This window comes from Coffea arabica, chromosome 6c (genome assembly GCF_036785885.1).
Source record: "Coffea arabica cultivar ET-39 chromosome 6c, Coffea Arabica ET-39 HiFi, whole genome shotgun sequence".
Classification (NCBI taxonomy): domain Eukaryota; kingdom Viridiplantae; phylum Streptophyta; class Magnoliopsida; order Gentianales; family Rubiaceae; genus Coffea; species Coffea arabica.
Genome location: NC_092320.1, coordinates 27306871 through 27329019, shown reverse-complemented (window position 1 = coordinate 27329019; position 22149 = coordinate 27306871). Strand labels below are relative to the sequence as shown.

The 22149-nt window shown below is 35.0% G+C and overlaps 2 protein-coding genes across 2 annotated transcripts; both read right to left on the bottom strand.

Annotated features, from left to right (window-relative positions):
* Positions 1–20444: 20444 nt before the first annotated feature.
* On the bottom strand, positions 20445–20840 carry LOC113693549 (uncharacterized). The gene has a single exon (XM_027212085.1). It carries the CDS (start codon positions 20838–20840, stop codon positions 20445–20447), a length of 396 nt encoding a protein of 131 aa, XP_027067886.1.
* Positions 20841–21306: 466 nt separating this feature from the next.
* On the bottom strand, positions 21307–21933 carry LOC140008718 (uncharacterized). The gene is made up of 2 exons (XM_072053573.1): positions 21821–21933; positions 21307–21769 (listed from the first exon to the last, which is right to left on the bottom strand). Exons 1-2 carry the CDS (start codon positions 21931–21933, stop codon positions 21307–21309), a joined length of 576 nt encoding a protein of 191 aa, XP_071909674.1.
* Between the last annotated feature and the right edge of the window lie 216 nt (positions 21934–22149).

The window sequence follows — 22149 nt, the reverse complement described above, 5'->3', positions numbered from 1 at the left end:
TGTGGTGCAAGTTTGGTTAAATTTGGAGATGATTTGGGGTGGTTTTGAGTGAGATTAGTGAGCAGAAATTTTGAAGCAAATGTGTTAGAGAGAGGAGGGTGTTTGGTCGGCTGTGAGGAGAGAGAAAATGGAGGGAAATCTGACTTCCTTTAGCTTCCAAGAGAAGGTGAAATAAGTGGTGGTAATTCACCCAAAAGTCAACTCTCATTAGGGGCCGTTTGGTGCGATTACGGCTTGATTTCCTCGCGCGTTTGGTTCACTAGTGCACTAAACCTCCAAGGCATATATATTCATGTAAATATTATTCACTCTTAATTGTCCCGAAATAAGGGTCTAAAGTCCCTCAATTGAAGTCGCGCGTGAAAACGCGTACCGTCAAATTTAACGTTATAACGCGAAACTTCCGAGAAATTCTTATAACGATTGCATTATTAACTATCACTTGAATATTTATTCATAAGATTACCTATTTTAGGACCATAGTACAAGTCTCCAATATTCCAAGCTTATTGTGCTACTACGCGGATAAAATCTCCAAGTACTATTCACTATTTTTACTAAACGCGCTCTAGGAAATTAATTTTCGAAACGAATCATTTTAAAAATATAACGAAGTTATATTACCATGTATTTAGGTTCAATAGGTCTAGAAAATAATACTCGGAATAAATGAACAAGTAAATAATTAAATAAGCTCAAATTAGGGTTTTAATAGGAGTTTTACGAGTCTTTACATGAGTCGAGTATTAACTCCGCAAATCTCCAATAAATTTGTATCCATGCGTCTTTTGGAAAACTATCCACGCGTGAGTAATATATGCTCACCTAGAACTTATTCACCTTTGATTCTCGATTAACTTTTCTTAATCTGCTATTGTCCGTTCTTAATTTCCCCAGGATAATCATACTCTCGAATACAATATCACCTTGAAACACTCGTGTTCATTATTTCTCACTTAAACAATCCTTCCAAAAATTGAAGTTGTTAACGGGACATTTCAAAAACATAATGAAGACATTATTCCATACGAATGGATTTAAAATGGTCGTAATAAATTATTTGGGAGAAACAGGTGGTTAAATACTTAATTAAACGGTTAATATTTGATAAAAATAAGAAATTTTTCGGTTCCTCACATATTTATAATTAGCTAAACGTATATCTAAGTTCAGATTGCATCGAATTAACAGATTAAAGCTACAAATTTCCAGCTTAGCTCTCGGCCGTTCCTATTTCTTTCATAATCAGAATTTTCTCTAGCTCCTAATTCCTCAATCCATCATCCGAAGGCATAGAATTATCATGCATGTCCATAGCTGACCTCACTTGCCTATAATCAGCTAATATCAGTTCAGAAATTACCTCAAATGGAGTACACACACACGGTTAGCAGCAGAAATTATTTTCCTCCCTTCGGCAGTCCAGGAAAGAAGAAAAAAAAATGCAGACCGCTAGCTCTGCCTCTCCCTCTCTCCCTTGCTCTGGCTTGCGGCTGGATGAAGGAATCTGGTCTCAAGCTCTTCACCAGCTCACGGATAGAAGACAGAATGAATCGCAAGTCCCTCTCTTCCCTCTCTAGCTTACGGACAGAACGAAAAGAAACAAGAAGCTCGGCTCTCCCTCACTCTCACTCTCGACTGGCTATGGAATTAAGGTATGGCTGGGCTGCGCTTGGTTTGTGTAGGCTGTGAAGTTGGTGGGTGTGATTGATCTCAGCTGGTGGAGGATGATGAAGGAGATGGCAGCTCGGCAGTGGTGGAGGAAGGAAAGAAGCTCGCACGGTGACCTCTTGCTCTCTCCCTCTCTCGGACAGCTCAAGGCCGCAACTCACTCAACACTTTCTCTGGTTTCCTCTCGTCCTCATGGTTTGCTTCCGCAGCTCACTCCTTGTCGATGATAACAAGGTAAGGTGTTGTGGTGAGTTTGAGGGAAATTTGTGCAGAGGAAATGGAATGGTGAAGAGTGGCGGCATCTCGGTATTAAGAAGGAAGTGGTTTGCAGTTTGCTTGTGCAGAGAAGGAATTCAGATTGCGGTCTTAAGCCGTGAGATAGAAAGGATAGTATTGTGGTGCCGCGGTTTATAAGAATGGTTTGCGTGTAGAAATGGGTTGCGTACAAAATTGGTAATAGCTGCGTGATTTGATTTGCGGTCAGAGGTTCTGTTTGGTTTGCATGGAAAGGTAAGGGTATTTTAGTCTTTTCACTTTGCTCCCTAATCTCAACTTAATTTCTAAAAATTATCTCCAAGTGTGATTTGAACGCCTAATTATACCCTAATATACCTAAACTATTTTTTTATCGAATACTTATCGATTAAACTTAAATATTAAGGTTCCTAGTAATTCTTATATTATTTAGCGATTATTTATCGAATTTTCACGCATTAAGTATGTTTAGTATATTAGTATCATATTTATCTAAAATTCATTGGTTTTCATCTTAACGCGGAAATTCCTATTAACATTTAACATTATTAACGATTAAAACTAGTTATCGGAAATCAAAGAATTTATTTTAAAGTAATAGAATTACTCCAACTCAAGAAATATTAATTTAGTATAGCAAAACCGAATAATTCAATATTGGCACAATTATATTATTTATTACATAGAAATTATCTTTACACTTTTATATCAAAACAATTAATTACAATACTAGAATTCAAAGAAATTAATTATTAGATCAATGAAATAGTTTACCATTGAAATATGAAGTTAATGTAACAAAACTAAGAAGTTTAGTAGTTTAGCACAATTCTTTTATTTTGCACATAACGTTTAATTCTACATACTTATTTAAAAACAATTGGACTTCGTGCTAAAATTTATTAAAGAATTAAAATGCAAATAAAATATGCACTGATATTTATATGTCTATTTTCAGGGTTCTCACATCCTCCCCTCCTTAAAATGAATTTTGTCCTCAAAATTCTTACTTTCTCAAGAGATAGGTCGGTTTACCTTTTTTTTTTTTTTTGCATCTCTTCTTCTAGTTTCCAAGATTAGTTCGGTCGTTTCGTTTTAGATCATTTATTTGCTACGAGGCCATATTTTTATTGTCTCACGTGTTGACTAAAAATTTCGTTGGTTCTAATTTATGTGTACCTCGAAAAATTTCGCTTATATCAATTTAGTAGGTTTCCACCCGTTTGGCTTTAAGGAGAATTAATTAGTCATGTAATTTATTCAACTATATAATGTATTCAAATTACTCAAATTACAATATACCTATCGTGTATATTTGATTCATATATATATATTGCACTATTCTAGAATAGTTCTAATAGCAAAGTAACTAAAATAAAGGATATTCATAGTGTACATACAATTCGTAGCGTACATATAATTCATAGCGGAAGATTAAAATCTCCAAAAGTGCAATTCGAGTTTAGGATAACTATAACCTCTATTCCTCGAGTGAGGTCAAACCCTCTTGATTTGTAAAACGTTCACTACTAGGACCCCGTTCATGGTCATAAACACGAATTACTTCCATCTGGCACTTGATCGCTCTATAGCGGACTTAGTTGTCTGCTGAGTACTTCCTCTTTTTAAATGCTCTAGGGCATTCCGAAATCTTGTGCTTGGTACTACCGCACCTCAAGCACTTTCCTCCCTTTTTCCAGCATTCCTTCTCGGTATGACCAGCTTTCCTACAATACCCACATTTTGCATGAGAAGTGGTGGCCTGGCTATTTTGAGAGTTTTCTTTATTTTCCTTCTCCAGTTCTACATTTTGGCGTAGTAGCTCAATTTTCTCTGCATATTCTTGTTTCCATCGTCCTTCCCAGTAATCAGCCAATTTCTTTTGAAATTCTACCTCACTTCGGAGAATGTCCATTTCCTTACGCATGTCTTCCAAAGTTGTCATTTTACTAGTTGGCTTAAATCAAATAGCTGGCCTGCCAGACAAAGCATAGGATCGAAGTAAGCAACTATTCATACTGGAAGCTTGAGCCGTACTACTCTTTCATCCTTTTACTAATGGTTACTCCAAAATATAAACCTTACTACTTCCTGCTTAATCCAGCGAGTTCTTAAGTGTCACCGAGATTACCATCGTTAATCACTATCACGATAGAATAAGGAAGCCTTATCCCAAAGAAAATTTCATGTCTTAGTGCACTATTCAATACTTACCTTCAACATTGTTTAAAACAACAGTCATACATCTGATTCTCACTAGGCCTTATTGTATTCCTTCGATTCATTCTTATTATTTTGAGGTCAGACTCCCCATGAATCCTAGATAGACGAATTTCAAGAGTCACTCCATTTTCGCAACTCTTTTGGTTCCTAGGTTAGTTGATTGGCCTAAAGCTTTGGTACTCCACCAACCGTTCTAAGGTATCAGTCATACGGTCAATAGAGGTAGCTACGTGGGTGGGTTCCTTCTAAAATTCCCATTGATAGCATCTTGTCGAAGTCTGTCTACCATTAGCTCTTGAAACAATTATAACATCATTAAAGGCTCAACTTTCAAAATTTTACGTACCTTTCGTGACTAATAACAGGATATTAAATACACATTTGGAAAAATTGTGGTCTATATACATATATAAATAAAATGGTTATTCGAATGGAGGACAAGAAGAAAAGAAATTGATTCTGATCTTGATAGTCAAAATTTCACACTTTTAATCGTAAAGATTTCCGGGTATCCTTTCCGTATTTTATCTTCCATTTCCACATTACTTCGTCTAATCATTCATGTTTGCCACGAAACCTTAACTAAAGGAATTTGGTCTTAGTGTTTTCCCCGTAATTTAAGTGTCGAATCGACTGCTTCCCAATAGTATATAAAAGTTCAACTACTTGAATTTACAATTTATCTGCGCGTCATACTTAATTAAAAATTTTCACCCAAGATAGCATTATCAATCTGACATTATCGCTCCCTAAGCTCTATATTTCTCACAACGAGTTGATTTAAAATAAGTAATAACCAATTATGCATACACACGATTGCAGTTAATTACCCTCCATATATATCATTAATACCAAGCAAATTCATGATCAATTTAATTACATCACAGAACAAAGTCAATTACAACATATATCAAGCTCAAGTACACTCTAATCAGAAATCAAACAAATCTCTTTTTAAGTGCATTCAATATCCCAACATGGCAAAGTTCCGACTCCAACCTCCCATCCTATTGATTTCTATCTGTAATAGAGTTGGTAAATCCTTGAAATTCCTACCTTTATTCACAAAAGTTCAGTTTATTTCATTTTTTTTTTCACTGGATCTATCAAGTCATTGCTTCAACGTTGGTCTAACCTTTCTTCTAAAGGTATGAACTGATAAATAGATCGAGTTTACTAACTTTTAACTTTTATTCATGTTCTTACCCTTTCCTATTTCTGGGTATTAATAATGGTTACATCAACAACTTGTATACGTGATACGATAACTATTTCTTTAACTCATAAACTGCTACGATTTACCAAGACAGGATTGCCCTAATAATCACCACCTACTCCATATATTATTTATTTTTTTATTTTTATTATTATTTTTTTTTTAATCTCATAGTTCTATACACCACTTTGGTTACCAAAATTTCACTCAGGTTAGTAATTATTTAATTTCCGGGACTAATAATTATTACAGCGTTTACAAAAATTAAACACGTAATCATCAAATTATATACTCACAATATAAGTCACATTGCATACCAAATTCATACAACTTCAAAAAAAATAGATAATTCATGTATACATTCAACATTTTCATACATAACTCAAACTTCAATCTTTATAAGCATGAAAGGAAACAGTACAACAATACACAATTTATTATAACCACATAGCTAATAGCCTAACCCTTAGTTTAGATTCAACTTAACCTTCATTAGTTTAGTCCTGGACAATCCCACTAGACCTCCTTAGCAACACTAATCAAATTTCCTTGCTAAAATGTAGATCTACTATGTCGAATATCAAATCAAATGATATGATCATTACCTAAGTACATCAGTGGCTTTTAAGTATTCTAAATGAACTCAAACATTTCATTCATCAAGTTTTCTAATAACCTAACAACTAGGTATCTTTATCCCATTGGATATTAGCCCCGAATAATCCTTCAATAAAATTCAAAGACTACAACGTCATCTAGAGCTCACCTTTGATTATTTGCAAATGATAGCATACTAATCACGTGGCAAATTTATCAAACTTATCTCTCCTCCAAGTCTAAAACCATTCACAACTGCATAGTTCCTATCTAAACTACGATTTCACTCAATTCTATGTCTAAACCAATATTTTGGGTAAGAGATGGCATATATCCCCTTTACCATCGAATGACTAGCAAAAAAAAAATTTTTTTTTTCATCAAAAACAGAATTGGCACTAATCTTCAAGGTCTCACTATTGGTTCTTCACCTTAAACTTTCGAAAGCTAGACTTGGTCCTTTCGATTCTACTTTGCCAAATTTAATCATGCTTTCTAGTCCCATCATAATGCGATATACTAAACTCTTTTCAATTGCTAATACTCCATTAAATGTAATATTTGGTACTCGGGTACAAGAATCAGAAAATAAGATGATTCACAACTCAGGCTGGCCAGTCCCATGCATGAATCACCTACATTTGAGATTCCTACCCAACATACATATCTAATATCCCCAACTATAGACTTTTGTTCCACACTTAACAAGCCAATCCCCACAGTCCGAGAACATTTTCCCGGTTTGAGCTCGATAAGAGCTCTGATACCACCTGTGGCGACCCCACTTCCCCCTGAGGCGAACCAAAGGGTTGGCAGGTCGTCTGCCCAACTCTCGCCAGGACTCACGCAAGCAATCTAACCCAAAACCTTTCGAAGAATAATCTAATCTATTATAAAACAACTTCTCTCAAATAGAATCATACCTAAAGCCCCATTAACTTCAGAGATAGCAATGATAAAAATAACCAGTCGAGGCCCTTAAACGACCTACGAGCTACGTACCGAAGTATAAGCCATACCCAACCAGAGGGATAAATACATAAATCCATAATACAAACTTACAAGCCAAGTAATCGAATTAGGGTTTACACATTTTCCAGTTTCAAGTGGCAATCCAAAAAGGAAAATACATTATCCCAAGTAACACATTACAGCCCAAAGAATAAGTATTAGTGTTCAAATACAATCCAAAAGGAAAACATAAATAGGCAACCAGCTTTCAGTTTCCAGAACCTGTTAAGGAAAACAATACACGTGGGGTGAGCTAAATCTCAGTGGTGCCCCAAAACATGCAATCACGTAATTTCAAACAGCGATTAATAACTGCACAAATTTAACCAGTTAGGAAAGCGTATAACAGCACAAGGTAGGATACGTGGGCTCTCAGGAGCCATTTCCCTCGCTTGATCACCAATTATCGTAGTTGACCCTCCGTCAACTCTCACTACTTATAATCCATGTAGATCCACTTATTTTAATCCTAACCCGTCACCGTTCATACCTCTGCTTCGGGCCCGAACTTCGTCTACCGACGCAGTATACTCGAGATATACCCGTATAAAATTTGTCGAGGGATTCACCCAACGACGTTATGGTAGTTAGATTCATGCGTCAAGGAATTCACCAAAGACGTGATTGCAATCAGATACATGCGTCGAGAGATTCACCCAATGACGTGATTGCAATCAGATACATGCGTCGAGGGATTCAACAATGACGTAACTACATTTAGTTTCATGGTAGTTAGATTCATGCGTCGAGGGATTCACCCAATGACGTAACTACATTTAGATTTATGGATTCAGGAGAAAAATGTTTTTGCACAAGTCACCACTCGAACGGCTAGTGCGATAAAGTACACACAGCTCACTTCGATGGATCAGAAACCAATTTTTCAACTTATCACACATCAAGTCAAGAAGGTACTTTAAGCAGGTAAACATAGAACAGGCAGGGACACTCACCAAGAGTGGAGTTCAGATATCAAGTTGGAATCGAATTCCGCGTCCTCGCAATACCCTAGAAAACCAGGTTTTAAAACTATAAGTGTTGTTATACGGTTTCTTGGTTTATAAATACAAGGTTATCTGGTACATAACTAGTTTATCTACTCCAAATAAATCAACAATTTCCCTAGAGTTAAACTGATGAAAGTGATGAAATACTTCGTAGGATTTCTTTCTTTCTAGAGGTGCAAACCAGAACCGATTTGCTTTGAATAAGATTTCTTGCCAAACAAGTTTTCTGCGCCGTTTATTTAAAATTATTAAAATCAAGTTTGACCTTTTAAAGTACAAATATAACACTTTCAATTTCTATTCAAGTTGCAGGTTTATAACTATAGAGGTTTATCGAGTATATAACCAGTTTATCGTTTCGAAGTAAATTCAAAGATTTACTTAGGTTGAAACTTGGCAAAAGTAGTAAAAATGTTTCTTGTAGTTTTCCCTATAAAAGGTAATTAGTATTATTTTCTTGAGATAAATCGACAAACCACTTAATATCAAAACTAGAAAGATACTTCGAAAGATTTCTTTTAAGCTATGGTTCTTGTAAAAATTGTCACTAAAAACTATTTTATCTAAAATAAAGTTTCTTGCTGAGCAAGTTTCTACATTTTTTTAATTAAAGCTATTAAAACTCTTATTTTGAAACTTTTCCTACCGACAACTATCCCAGGGCAAATCTTCAAGAAAGAAAAGGAATTAAAATAAGACTTGGGGTTTTCAAAAGCTAGAGAAATTATTTTCTATAACTATTAAGGTTAGTTTAAGCTAAAGGAGAATTTATCGAGTTGGAAAGTTTTAAGCAAAACACTAGATATTGAGTTTTATAATCTAATACTAGCTGGAAAAAATATTTTTGATTAATTTGGTCACAGTTACTCGGGTTCGCAAGGTCGAAACGACTTTCACAGTTTTGATTCCGTTTCGCAATCATATTATGGATCAAATATGGCAAAATCACATAGCAAATCACTAGGGCTTCGTCAATCATTAGCCCTAGATTTCAACAATTGCATTTCTGATAAAAATAAAATTGAATGTCCAAGGCTTCATCAATCATTAGCACTTGGTTTCAGCAAGCCCATCATAAGCAAATAAAAATAAAAGTAAGGCCTCCAAGACATTCCAACAATTAACTTTCATCATCCAGTAGTACTTATAAAGTCATTCAAATGGCCAAGGGCTTCATCAATCATTAGCTCTTGACAACCAATACACACTTTCAAATACCAATTCATTCAAAACAAGAACAAAAACTACAACCAACTTGAGATCCAAATGATTCCAAGAATCTAAAATATCCATTAAACTTTCCACTTTTATTTGCTAGAATCACTATACATATAGATTATAATCTGTCCAAACCAGGCTAAAGTAAATAATACACAAATCCAGCAAATAAACTCACCAAAAGTCCCAACCAGTTCGGTCATGCTGGAAAAATATTTTCCTTCAAACATTGCTTTAGTTCATGTTCCACAAATCAAACAATTATGAAAATTATACTGTTGTAGAATAGATTTTTAATACTATCACATCCCAGAAGACACTTTTCAGAGATTCAAATCACAAATGGCCAAATATTCTATCCAAGTCAAGAATTCAGTTTCCTGAGGAAACAGGACATTCAAACAGGACAGCCTACTTTGAGGAATCACGGACAGCAGTACACATGGAGGAAAAATATGAAATTTCTACAAAACAAAGGCCCATGACTCTAGTTTCAAATGCCACTGACGGCACCTCAATCGGATTTTCCTACACCAAGATATAAGCATTTTACTGAGACTGGTCAGAGAAATCCGAAAATCTGGAAATTCATTTTTCACTTGTGAAAAACTCCTTTTTCTCTTTTAAAACCATAAGACTCTTATTCAAACCATCATACATTTAAGTATGACATTCATACCAGCATATACCAAAGCAAATAACCCTTAATTCCAATAAATTATTCCACCAAAAAGTCCCCATAAATCTGTCATCAGCTAAGATAAAATTTGCCAGCAATTGATAGTTTATTTATATAGCTTTTGTTCCTAGTTTTCTTCAATTCTTACCTCAGCTCAACATGCAAAAGGTGATTAGCAAGCCTCAAGCAAATCTTAAACATCCAATACGAAAATCTGAATTGAAATTCGAAAACAAAACTAATTAAATGCTCACTTCCTTCTCTCAACCAAGCTGGAATATTTTGCAGCAGAAAATTTCCCTCGGTTTCAATCCACAATTCAACTTTTCCTCAGATTTTCTTCCATTAAGCTTCACTTAATACTTAAGGCTAACAATCTATATGCAATTCATAACAAAATTTTCCAGGCATTTTCAACCATCATGTTTTCAAAGAAAATTTTCAAAACCAAGCTGAGATTTCAACTCAACCTTCGGCTATCACAAAAGAATTTCCAGCATTTACATACCAACATTTTTGGTTCAATCTTTCAATTTATCAAATATTTCATTACTAAACAACTTGCTCAACTTCAAACTTACAACTCCTCTGTATTTCTAAACCATTACATGCCAAGGAAAATATTCAAAAATCAACCTGTGAATTCCGGAAACAATTTAATATTTTCAACTCAAACACTTGGTTAACTAAATTTTTTTCCAGCAGCCATTGATCTTATATTAAAATTTTCCCTTGGCTAAATTATTGCGTTAGGTGCTTCATTTTGGCATGCATTAACTTATCTTAACCAATTAACACTTCCAGTTCAGAATTAAATTCAAACAATAGCTATAATCCTCAAAATTTCCAGGTTCGAACTAACATTTCCCAACTCAAGTCTCACGGCTTATTACAGCAGCATGCATGGTTAGATTAACTGATTAGTTATCCGTCTTAATTCCAAAATCAGATTTTACTTCAGCATCAAGTTCGGACAGTTTCAAGAGAAAGAAAAACAAGTTATCACTTGACCAAAAATGTTCCCACTACTCCTCGGACAGCCCGCATGCAAACAGATTTTATATCCCTTAAATTTTCTTGTTTGATCACCACTAATTAACATCGTGCAAGGCATAATTAACCAGATCTAATCCAAAGTTAGGTTCGGTCATCATCAAGAGAGAAAACATCAATCAGAATTTTATTTCCTTCCTCTCGGATGGCTTGCATGCAACCGATCCTGTTCTACTTCAATCTTCTGGATTAATCAGAGCTATGCAGCCTCATGCAAAGCATAACCATCCCATTTATAATTAGCTAAACGTATATCTAAGTTCAGATTGCATCCAATTAACAGATTAAAGCTACAAATTTCCAGCTTAGCTCTCGGCCGTTCCTATTTCTTTCATAATCAGAATTTTCTCAAGCTCCTAATTCCTCAATCCATCATCCGAAGGCATAGAATTATCATGCATGTCCATAGCTGACCTCACTTGCCTATAATCAGCTAATATCAGTTCAGAAATTACCTCAAATGGAGTACACACACACGGTTAGCAGCAGAAATTATTTTCCTCCCTTCGGCAGTCCAGGAAAGAAGAAAAAAAAATGCAGACCGCTAGCTCTGCCTCTCCCTCTCTCCCTTGCTCTGGCTTGCGGCTGGATGAAGGAATCTGGTCTCAAGCTCTTCACCAGCTCACGGATAGAAGACAGAATGAATCGCAAGTCCCTCTCTTCCCTCTCTAGCTTACGGACAGAAAGAAAAGAAACAAGAAGCTCGGCTCTCCCTCACTCTCACTCTCGACTGGCTATGGAATTAAGGTATGGCTGGGCTGCGCTTGGTTTGTGTAGGCTGTGAAGTTGGTGGGTGTGATTGATCTCAGCTGGTGGAGGATGATGAAGGAGATGGCAGCTCGGCAGTGGTGGAGGAAGGAAAGAAGCTCGCACGGTGACCTCTTGCTCTCTCCCTCTCTCGGACAGCTCAAGGCCGCAACTCACTCAACACTTTCTCTGGTTTCCTCTCGTCCTCATGGTTTGCTTCCGCAGCTCACTCCTTGTCGATGATAACAAGGTAAGGTGTTGTGGTGAGTTTGAGGGAAATTTGTGCAGAGGAAATGGAATGGTGAAGAGTGGCGGTATCTCGGTATTAAGAAGGAAGTGGTTTGCAGTTTGCTTGTGCAGAGAAGGAATTCAGATTGCGGTCTTAAGCCGTGAGATAGAAAGGATAGTATTGTGGTGCCGCGGTTTATAAGAATGGTTTGCGTGTAGAAATGGGTTGCGTACAAAATTGGTAATAGCTGCGTGATTTGATTTGCGGTCAGAGGTTCTGTTTGGTTTGCATGGAAAGGTAAGGGTATTTTAGTCTTTTCACTTTGCTCCCTGATCTCAACTTAATTTCTAAAAATTATCTCCAAGTGCGATTTGAACGCCTAATTATACCCTAATATACCTAAACCATTTTTTTATCGAATACTTATCGATTAAACTTAAATATTAAGGTTCCTAGTAATTCTTATATTATTTAGCGATTAAATTAGTTTTAGAATTTCCAATTATTATTTCTCAAGAATTAGAGTTAGTCTAACTCGAAATTTATCGATTTAGTAACATAAAGTCATGTGAAATAATAATTTAATCCAAGGGTGTCAATTTGCACATAAAAGTATTTTTACGCACTTATTACGAAAACAAAGAAAGATAAGGATATATTTATCGAATTTTCACGCATTAAGTATGTTTAGTATATTAGTATCATATTTATCTAAAATTCATTGATTTTCATCTTAACGCGGAAATTCCTATTAACATTATTAACGATTAAAACTAGTTATCGGAAATGAAAGAATTTATTTTAAAGTAATAGAATTACTCCAACTCAAGAAATATTAATTTAGTATAGCAAAACCGAATAATTCAATATTGGCACAATTATATTATTTATTACATAGAAATTATCTTTACACTTTTATATCAAAACAATTAATTACAATACTAGAATTCAAAGAAATTAATTATTAGATCAATGAAATAGTTTACCATTGAAATATGAAGTTAATGTAACAAAACTAAGAAGTTTAGTAGTTTAGCACAATTCTTTTATTTTGCACATAACGTTTAATTCTACATACTTATTTAAAAACAATTGGACTTCGTGCTAAAATTTATTAAAGAATTAAAATGCAAATAAAATATGCACTGATATTTATATGTCTATTTTCAGGGTTCTCATAGGTTTTCTGCGTCTGAAGGTATGATGTAAAACTGGGAATTTTTCTTCAATTCCTTAGGACGTCTAGTAGGCTGATTTTCTGCTTCCGAAGATACTCAATGGTTGTCGGACGTCTGATGCAGTTTTTTTGAGCGTCCGACAGTTTTCAGCAACCTTTTTCTTCTTTCTATAGCACTTGTTCATGGAATCACATAACTTCATAACTGAAAATATTTCTTGGAGAGATATTAGTATCATCCATTTGTTTTGTAAACATCAAAAGATAAGGATCAAAATCAACATTCTCCCCCTTTTTTATGATGACAAAACAATGGATGGAAAGAAACAAAAATAAGTATAAGCTCCCCCTCAATCATCGCAACCAAAATTTTTAAGAGCCAAACTCATAATCTCAGAATAACTCCCCCTTACACATTGCATCCATGTCTCCCCCTTTTTGTCATTATAAGATTCAGTAATATTCAAATAATCAAGAAAAACTCAGTTCAAAGCATCAGAAACATCAAAAGAGAATTACAAAAAGCATTATGAACAAGAATTTCTTCATTCTTACCAAAATCTCCTACTTGTTAAAGTTATCATGTCTAATTATCCACATGCATTTCATGCTTCTTCTCATGTTTTTTTTCACATAACAATCACTTTTCATGTGACCTTTTTGATAACAGAAATTACACATAACCAAAGAGTTATTTACATGAACAGGTTTAATAAATCTTACTTGTCTTCTCTTATAAATAGCAAATTCGTTGGAAATAGAATTCAACCTATTCTTTTGAAAATTGACTTGTTTCTTGTGTTTAAACAACTCATTTAAACCATCCATTCTTCTTTTCAAATCACCTTGTTCCTCTTTGAATAATTCACAAAACTTTATTTTTCTATCAAACTCAAAGTGTAAAGCAGTCTCACTCTTTTTGAAGTAATCATTTTTAGCTTTCAACTTTTTATTTTGTTGAAAAAGATTTGCATTATCTCGAAACAAAAAACTAATTTTCTGTTTTAACTCCTTGTTTCTAGCATAGGATTCTTTCAAACTATCATGCAATTTTATAACGAAAGATTCAAGATCATCATCAGTTTCATCATCACTTTCAAATTGAGAGTTACCAGATGTTACCTCATCATCTCCAATGGTCATAAAAGCCAATTGAGCAGATTCTTCATTCTCTTCAATTTCACCATCGGAGTTGCACTCATTCCATGTGAATTGAAATTTGTTAAATCTTGGTTTTCTTCCTTCTTTCTTCTTCATCACTGGACATTCACTTGCATAGTGTCCAGGTTGGCCGCATTCAAAGCACTTATCAGCTTATTTTTTATTGAACTCTATCTTCCCTTTGTTTCTCAAATTGTTGGACTGATTCGGGAAGGAGTTGCTAGGTCCACTTTTTCTGAATTTTCTCTTGTTGAGTATTCTTTTGAAACTTCTTGTGATGAGTGCGATATCATTGTCATCACCTTCTGCATCTTCTTCATCTAGGGAGGCAGAATCATCTTCATCTTGAGATGCCTTTAGAGCAATGCTCCTTCTTACTTTCGCATCCTTATCCTCTTACATTTTGGACTTAAGTTTCAACTCATAAGATGTTAGAGAATTAATAAGAGATTCAATAGGCATAGTATTCAAATCTTTAGCCTTCTCAATAGCAATCACTTTATTTTCCCAATCATTGGACAAGACATTCAAGATTTTTCTATTTTTCTCACCTACAGAATATTCTTTTTCCAGCACCTCTAAGTCCTTAATAAGATCATTGAATCTACAGTACATCTCATCAATATTTTCATGAGATTCCATCTTGAACGATTCATACTTGGTAACCAAAATGGATTTCTTTTGTTTTCTAACATTCTCACTACCTTCATGAATTTCTCTCAGTTTATCCCAAATTTTCTTGGCTGACTTGCAGCCTTTGACTCTAATAGATTCATTTGAGTCTAAAGCACAATATAACACATTCATAGCTTTAGCATTTAAGGTGAAATGAGTTCTGTCTATAGCAGTCAGTTCACTTCTTGTTTTTGGTCTAGATCTATGAGTATTTTCATTTATAAGAGAGGCATCATATGAACCTTCACTAATAATAAATCACAATTCAATATCAATAGATTGCAAAAAAATAATCATTCATTCTTTCCAACTCACATAATTTGACCCATTAAACATAGGTGATCTAATCACAGAATGTTCTTCAAAAAACATAGCATTATTGGTTGTCATTTTTACTCCCAAACCGATTGAGCTTAATCTCTAGGAGGCCAAACTCTGATACCAATTGTAAGGATCGAAAACAACCAAGAGACAAACAATGCAAAAATCATAAACGTAACAGTAAGTAAATAAAAAGGAAGGAATTGCAAACCAATTAACCACACAGCTCCTCTTGAGCTTGTAGATTAATTCAACCAAGTTTCTTCAAGTTGATGAATTATAATCACTCTTGTGTACAAAGGAAGGTTCACCTCCTCCTTGCCCCGAACTCCACTCGGTCAAGCCAGGACGTTTTACTATCCCTCAGGACAACCCTCACAGAGCTACACTCATTAAGTATTCGCTCACAAATGAAAAGCTTACAATGAACCTCACACCACTAAGACTACAAATCTTCTTTGAAGAGTATTTTCTCACTAAAATCTCTCTAGATCTTTTGTATCTTCAGTGTGCCAAAATTGTTTGAAATATCTGACCAACCACTATTTATATAGAGCCAAAAAAGTGCCTCATTAATGCTTCCAATGGATAGAAAGTAGCTGAACAGTCAACTATCCGTTGGCAGTGTCGGACGTCCGGTAGCCCTGTTTTATGCGTCCGACAGTAGGTAGAGAGTTTAAGAGATTTTCTTCAATTCTTTCGGACGTCCGGTAGGCTGATTTTCTGCGTCCGAAGTATGATGTAAAACTAGGAATTTTTCTTCAATTCCTTAGGACGTCCAGTAGGCTGGTTTTCTGCGTCCGAAGATATTCAATGGTTGTCGGATGTCCGATGCAGTCTTTTTGAGCGTCCGACAGCTTTCAACAACCTTTGTCTTCTTTCAATAGCACTTGTTCATGGAATCACATAACTTCATAACTGAAAATATTTCTTGGAGAGATATTAGTATCATCCATTTATTTTGTAAACATCAAAAGATAGGGATCAAGATCAACACTTACAATTTCTACAATACAATTTTGATTTTAATTTGACAAGAAAACAACATAAAAAGCCTAAATTAAGGCAAAAAAACCCCTAAATGAAGAAAAATACTTCAATGCCTGTAAAGCTCAAAACTCCAAAAATTTTAGATAATTCAATATTTTCGGACCTTGTGCCAGCTACAATCACCTATTTTGACGAAAATATGAACAAAGGATTCACTAACTTAACTCATATTTTCTTTGTGGCATTTTATCAAACACAAACAAGGCATTTACAAGGCCATTTCTCTTTTCTTAATTTTTGTTCATGGCTTATTCCAAAAAAATACAACAACACCAGCAACCAATTTATTTCACAAAACCCACAAAATTATTGATCATCAAAGTCGAAGAAAAGAAGAAAAAAAAATCGAACCAGTTTGCATTAAATAAGGATAAACTAAATCTTTGCCAAATTTCTAGGAGCTATCTCGTTGGAATCAAAGCAAAAAATAGGAGAGACTTACAGCGGTTTTACAATGGAGATTATTATGGCAGTGGTGGTAGTAATGGCACTAGCGGTGGCTTTCATCTGGAAGCCTGGAAGAAGCTCTCAACTAAGAGTCCTCTTTTCTTTCATCTGTCAGTGTTTTTTGTTGGGAGCTCCAGGAAAGGCCGAAGTGGGGAGAGAGAGGAGCATTCCCTTTTCTTTTTCCCCTCCTCTGTTTTTGTCCTCTGCCCATTGAGAGAAATCAGCCAAGGCCAAAAGAGAGTTTTTGAGGGAGGAAAAGTGTAGTGTTTTCTTTTTTTTTTTTGGCTTGTCTTGTGAGAGAGAGAGCCGAGAGATGTATATTAGGAGCCAAAAGTGGAGTTTGTGTGTTTGGTAAGTCAAAATGATGGTTTTCCAAATAACAAGAAATATGCATGAAATAACATGATGGATTTTTACCAAAATGAGAAGAAAGATCAAATAAGGATGGAGCGTAAAAATGGGTTAATCGTGGTTTTGGTGAAACAAAAATGATTAGGATGATTTTTGATTTCTTGATTTTCTTCTTTCTTTTTTTTTTGTTTGTTTATTTTTCTTTTTCCTAAAATAAACCTGCAAAAATGAGAAAAATACACATTAAAATGTAAGAAAATAAATAACTCATTAAATAGAAAAAATTCAAGAAAATATTAAAATTTAACAAAAATTTGGTGTCTACAACTTACTCCTCTTTATCTAGACTTTCGAAAAAACTCAAGACAAAGACATAGACACCAAAATGCTCACCTGCTTCTTCTACCTGCACCTGAGCTAAAACAATCAAGCCAACATTTGGCTATAATTATTGGGTAAAAATGATGCAATAATGTTACAAAAGACCTGACCGAACTCATATAGAGTTACCTATGTATTCCGTCATAGGAATCAGGTCAAACGTAGTTCGAATATAAGTGAACCACAATGAAACAAGTACATTGACCATCTGTGATATTTGCAAAGTCAAAAAAGTTTGAGCTCTCAGAACTTCTAACACATGAAATACAAAATGAATGATAAAGCACAATTATTAATCAAATAGTCAAGAAAAGTGGGTTGTCATGATTTAGAAAAGATGCGTGGAGAGGTGCCGTTACGCTCCAAAAAGAGATGTAGAAGAGTGCGCGATGGACGTTGAGACTCATCAATAGAAAATTAAATTTGATTGTCCGGAAATAACAGATTGATGGGATATGACCCAAGCCCAATAAAATAAAATGGTCAGTAGGATTAAACCCAAACCTATCGAGGTTGGTGAAAACGGTCAGTGGGATACAGCCCAAACCTGCGGAGATTGGTGGGATAAAACCCAATTCTAATAAAAATAAAAACAGTCAGTGGGATAAAATCCAAACCTGCCGATGTTAGTAGGATAAAATTCAAATCCAACAAAATAAAAATGATCAGTGGGATAAAACTCGAGCCTGCCGAGACTGGTGGGATAAAATTCAAATCCAACAAAATAAAAACAGTCAATGGGATAAAACCCGAACATTGCGAGATTAATGGAATAAAACTCAAATCCAACAAAATAAAAACGGTCAGTGAGATAAAACTTGAACCTGCCGAGGTTCGTGGGATAAAATCGAACCCAACAAAATAAAAACGGTCAGTGGGATAAAATCCGAGCCTGCCGATGTTGGTGGGATAAAATTCAAGGCCAACGAAATAAAATGGTCAGTGGGATAAAATCTGAACATATCGAGATTGGTGGGATAAAATTCAAACCCAACAAAAATAAAAATAATCAGTGGGATAAAACCCGAGTCTGCCGAGATTGGTGGAATAAAACTCAAACCCAACAAAAATAAAAACGGTAAGTGGGATAAAACCCGAGCCTTCCGAGATTGGTGGGATAAAATTCAAATCCAACAAAAATAAAAACGGTTAGTGGGATAAAACTCAAGTCTGCCGAAATTGGTGGGATAAAATCCAAACCCAAGAAAAATAAAAAAAAATGAAGAAATGAAAACACAAGTTCTATGTTGTCGAACTGAAAGATCAGAATGCATGTTGCTCAAAAGGTAATAATCCAAGAAAAACTTAATTTGTGGACTTACAACTCTTTTGATTTTTTGAACTTTAAAAGAAAGGAAATAATGATTTTTCTCTTCTTTATTCGGAAATGTACAGCGGAGCTTGAAACTCAATCCTTCTACCGTTTGCTCCAGTGTGAATCATGCTCAACAAAACCAGTATTGTGTCATATAGTTTTTTCTGGAAAAAGGAAAAAAGGAAAAGAAACAACTGTGATAGAAACACTGCCACCACCATGTGATCCCTTTGCCTTGAGAGCCGTGTAAACATGAGTTTCAATATCGACAAATCGCTCCCTTAGGTTTGGTCGAAAACCCCTCCAAAATCTTTGCAATTGTCAAATGTCAATTATCCATGCTTTATTATCATAGGACCTTCAATTTCCTGACTCCTTTGGGACAAATTATAAGGGATTGTCTTTTGAGTAAGACACAATAAATGAGAAATATAAACAATTGAAAATTGTAATATTTATCATACAATAATGCTGATATGAAATAAACAATTATACATAATAAATAAATAAAATAGTAAATAGAATAGTAAAATAAAATTGTTGAATTTATGAACATAGATCCAAGGATCAAAAGTTGAATTCATATTTAGAGGACGGCCTTTGATGAAGAGAAATACTCCATTTGACCTCTTCGACGTCATCCATTTTGAAATTCATTATCGGCAAAAGAACAACAATATGAAAGAGACCCAAATCAACATAGTCACCAGCTTTCAAATCTCAGCATCTTCTTCTGCGTTCATGATCCTCTTGTATTCCAAAACCCTACCTCAGCGCCCTTTCAGGTTTTCACTAAAGTTACCCTTATCCCTTTTTCTTTTTCTTTCTTTTTTTTCTTCTTTTTTTCGTTTTTTTTCCCTTTTTTTTCCTTTTTTTTATTAGAAGGTGCCCTTTCACGTTTTTACCTTGATACATAGACAAGATAATTTAAACCCCAACTGTATCAATCCAGTCATATTTTGAGAATTTGTGGCATCAGTGAGATAATCATCTCTGACAATTTCAGAAAAGTTGTATTTATATCATTTGCCAATTGATTAAGAAAAATTTTTCTCAAAGTACTGCAAAAGATGAAAGTTAGCAATTTTGGCTCTTGTGATTAGGATCGGATAGAGTAATAAAGGAAATGTTAAGACTTGAAATGCTTGAAAGGCTTGACAGCGGATCATATGATGGCTTTGCAATCATTTGAAATAGCATTCTTTAGAAAAACTTGCTCCGGTCTAGGGTTGGAAAAAGATAAAATTTTGCCCCAATTTAATTCTAACCAAATTTCTCTATTTTCTTTTGTTTTCTTTCTGCTCTCTTTTTCTTCTTCTTTTTTTTCTTTTTTTATTTCTCTTTTCTTTCTTTTTTTTTTTCAATGAAACAAAATTACCCCAATATAGGGTTAATGATCTTAAGGGACTGCCAAGCGAAAAAGGAAGGTGACTCTGAAAAGTCGAAAGGAAAAAGTTAGAGATAGGATATCGAAGTGGAGAAATGGGAGAGAGTCTGCCTTAAATCCGTCTATTGCAGTAATTTTAAAGGAAAATTTTTATAATCAAATGAAAAACTTTTTGCACATGTCTGCATTGATTGGTTGGAAAAAAACTTGACCGTTCATTTCCATAAGGATAAGCACTCCTCCAGATAGCACTTTCTTAATAATAAATGGTTCTTACCAATTGGGAGCAAATTTTCCTTTAGCCTCCTCTTGCATTGGAAGAATCCGTTTTAAGACATTTTCTCCAACTTCAAACAAACGGGGCTTAACCTTTTTGTTGTAAGCTCGAGTCATTCGTTGCTGATAACATTGTCCATGACAAACAGGATTCAACCTCTTTTCATCAATTAGGGACAACTGCTCATAGCGTTCCCTGATCCATTCAGCATCTTCTATCTGAAATTCCATTAAAATGCGTAAGGAAGGAATTTCAACTTTTGCAGGCAATACTGCTTCCATTCCATACATAAGAGAGTAAGGAGTTGCTTTGGTAGAAATCCTGATAGTAGTTCTGTACGCCATCAATGTATAAGGCAGTTTCTCATGCCAATCTCGGTATGTTTCAATCATCTTACGAATGATCTTTTTCAAATTCTTATTTGCGGCTTCAACGGCTCCATTCATCTGAGGCATGTAAAAGGCAGAATTTCGATATATGACCTTAAACTTTTCACATAATCTATCCACCATGACATTATTGAGGTTCTTAGCATTATCGGTGATCAATGTCTCTGGTACGCCAAAACGACAGATGATGTTATTTCTCAAAAAATCTGACACCACTTTTTTAGTCACATGCTTATAGGATGTGGTTTCAACCCATTTGGTGAAATATTCAATCGTCACTAGAATGAATCGATGCCTATTCAAAACAGGATGATCAATTACTCCAATCACATCCATTCCCCAAATCGAACATGACCATGGAGTAGTCATGGTATGGAGTTTTGTAAGGGGAGCACGTATGACATCACCATGCATCTGACATTTTGACACACTTTCTGACAAAATCTATACAGTCGTGCTCCATAGTAAGTCAAAAATATTCTGATCTCATGATCTTCTTAGTCAGTAGATGCCCATTCATGTGTGACCCACAAACCCTGTTATGCACTTCCTTCATCATATAATCAGCTTCCTCTTCATCAATGCATCTCAGAAGGCCCAAATCAAATATTTTCTTGTATAGCACTTCTTCGTTCAAGAAGAATCTTGATGACATTCTGCGCAAGAAACTTTTTGTGACAGAATCAGCATCAGAATGGTAGGACATCGTTTTCATGAATTCTTTAATGTCATTGTACCAGGGGCGAACATCAGAGACCCTTTCCATAACCAGATAATGCGCTGGCCTATCCTGAAGTCGAATCTGTATAGGCTCAATTACTAGCTCATTTGGATGTTGAATCATCGAAGATAGAATGGCTAAAGCATCAACAAAAGCAATGCGCGTGTAGGGAATATGTCTGAGTTCCAAATTCCTGAATTTGCTGGCCAAGCTAAGCAAGTTACAATGATACAACATGATTTTTGAATCCCGACTTACCTACTGCTTAAGCGTCTGGTGCACAAGTAAATCAGAATCACTGAATGCTATTAGATCCTTGATTTCCATGTCCAATGTCATTTTCAATCCAAAAACGCAAGCTTCATACTCGGCCATGTTGTTGGTACAAGGAAACGGTAATTTGGCAATAGCAGGATAGTGGTTTCCTTCAGATGACACTAAAACGACTCCAATTTCAGCTCCAAAAGAATTTTATGCACCATCGAAAAATAACCTCTATCCAGGATACTGTTCACTCATATCCTTAACTGCTCTACTAAATAAATTTTTTTTTATCTGAAAAATAGGTATGCAATGGCTGATAATCATTTT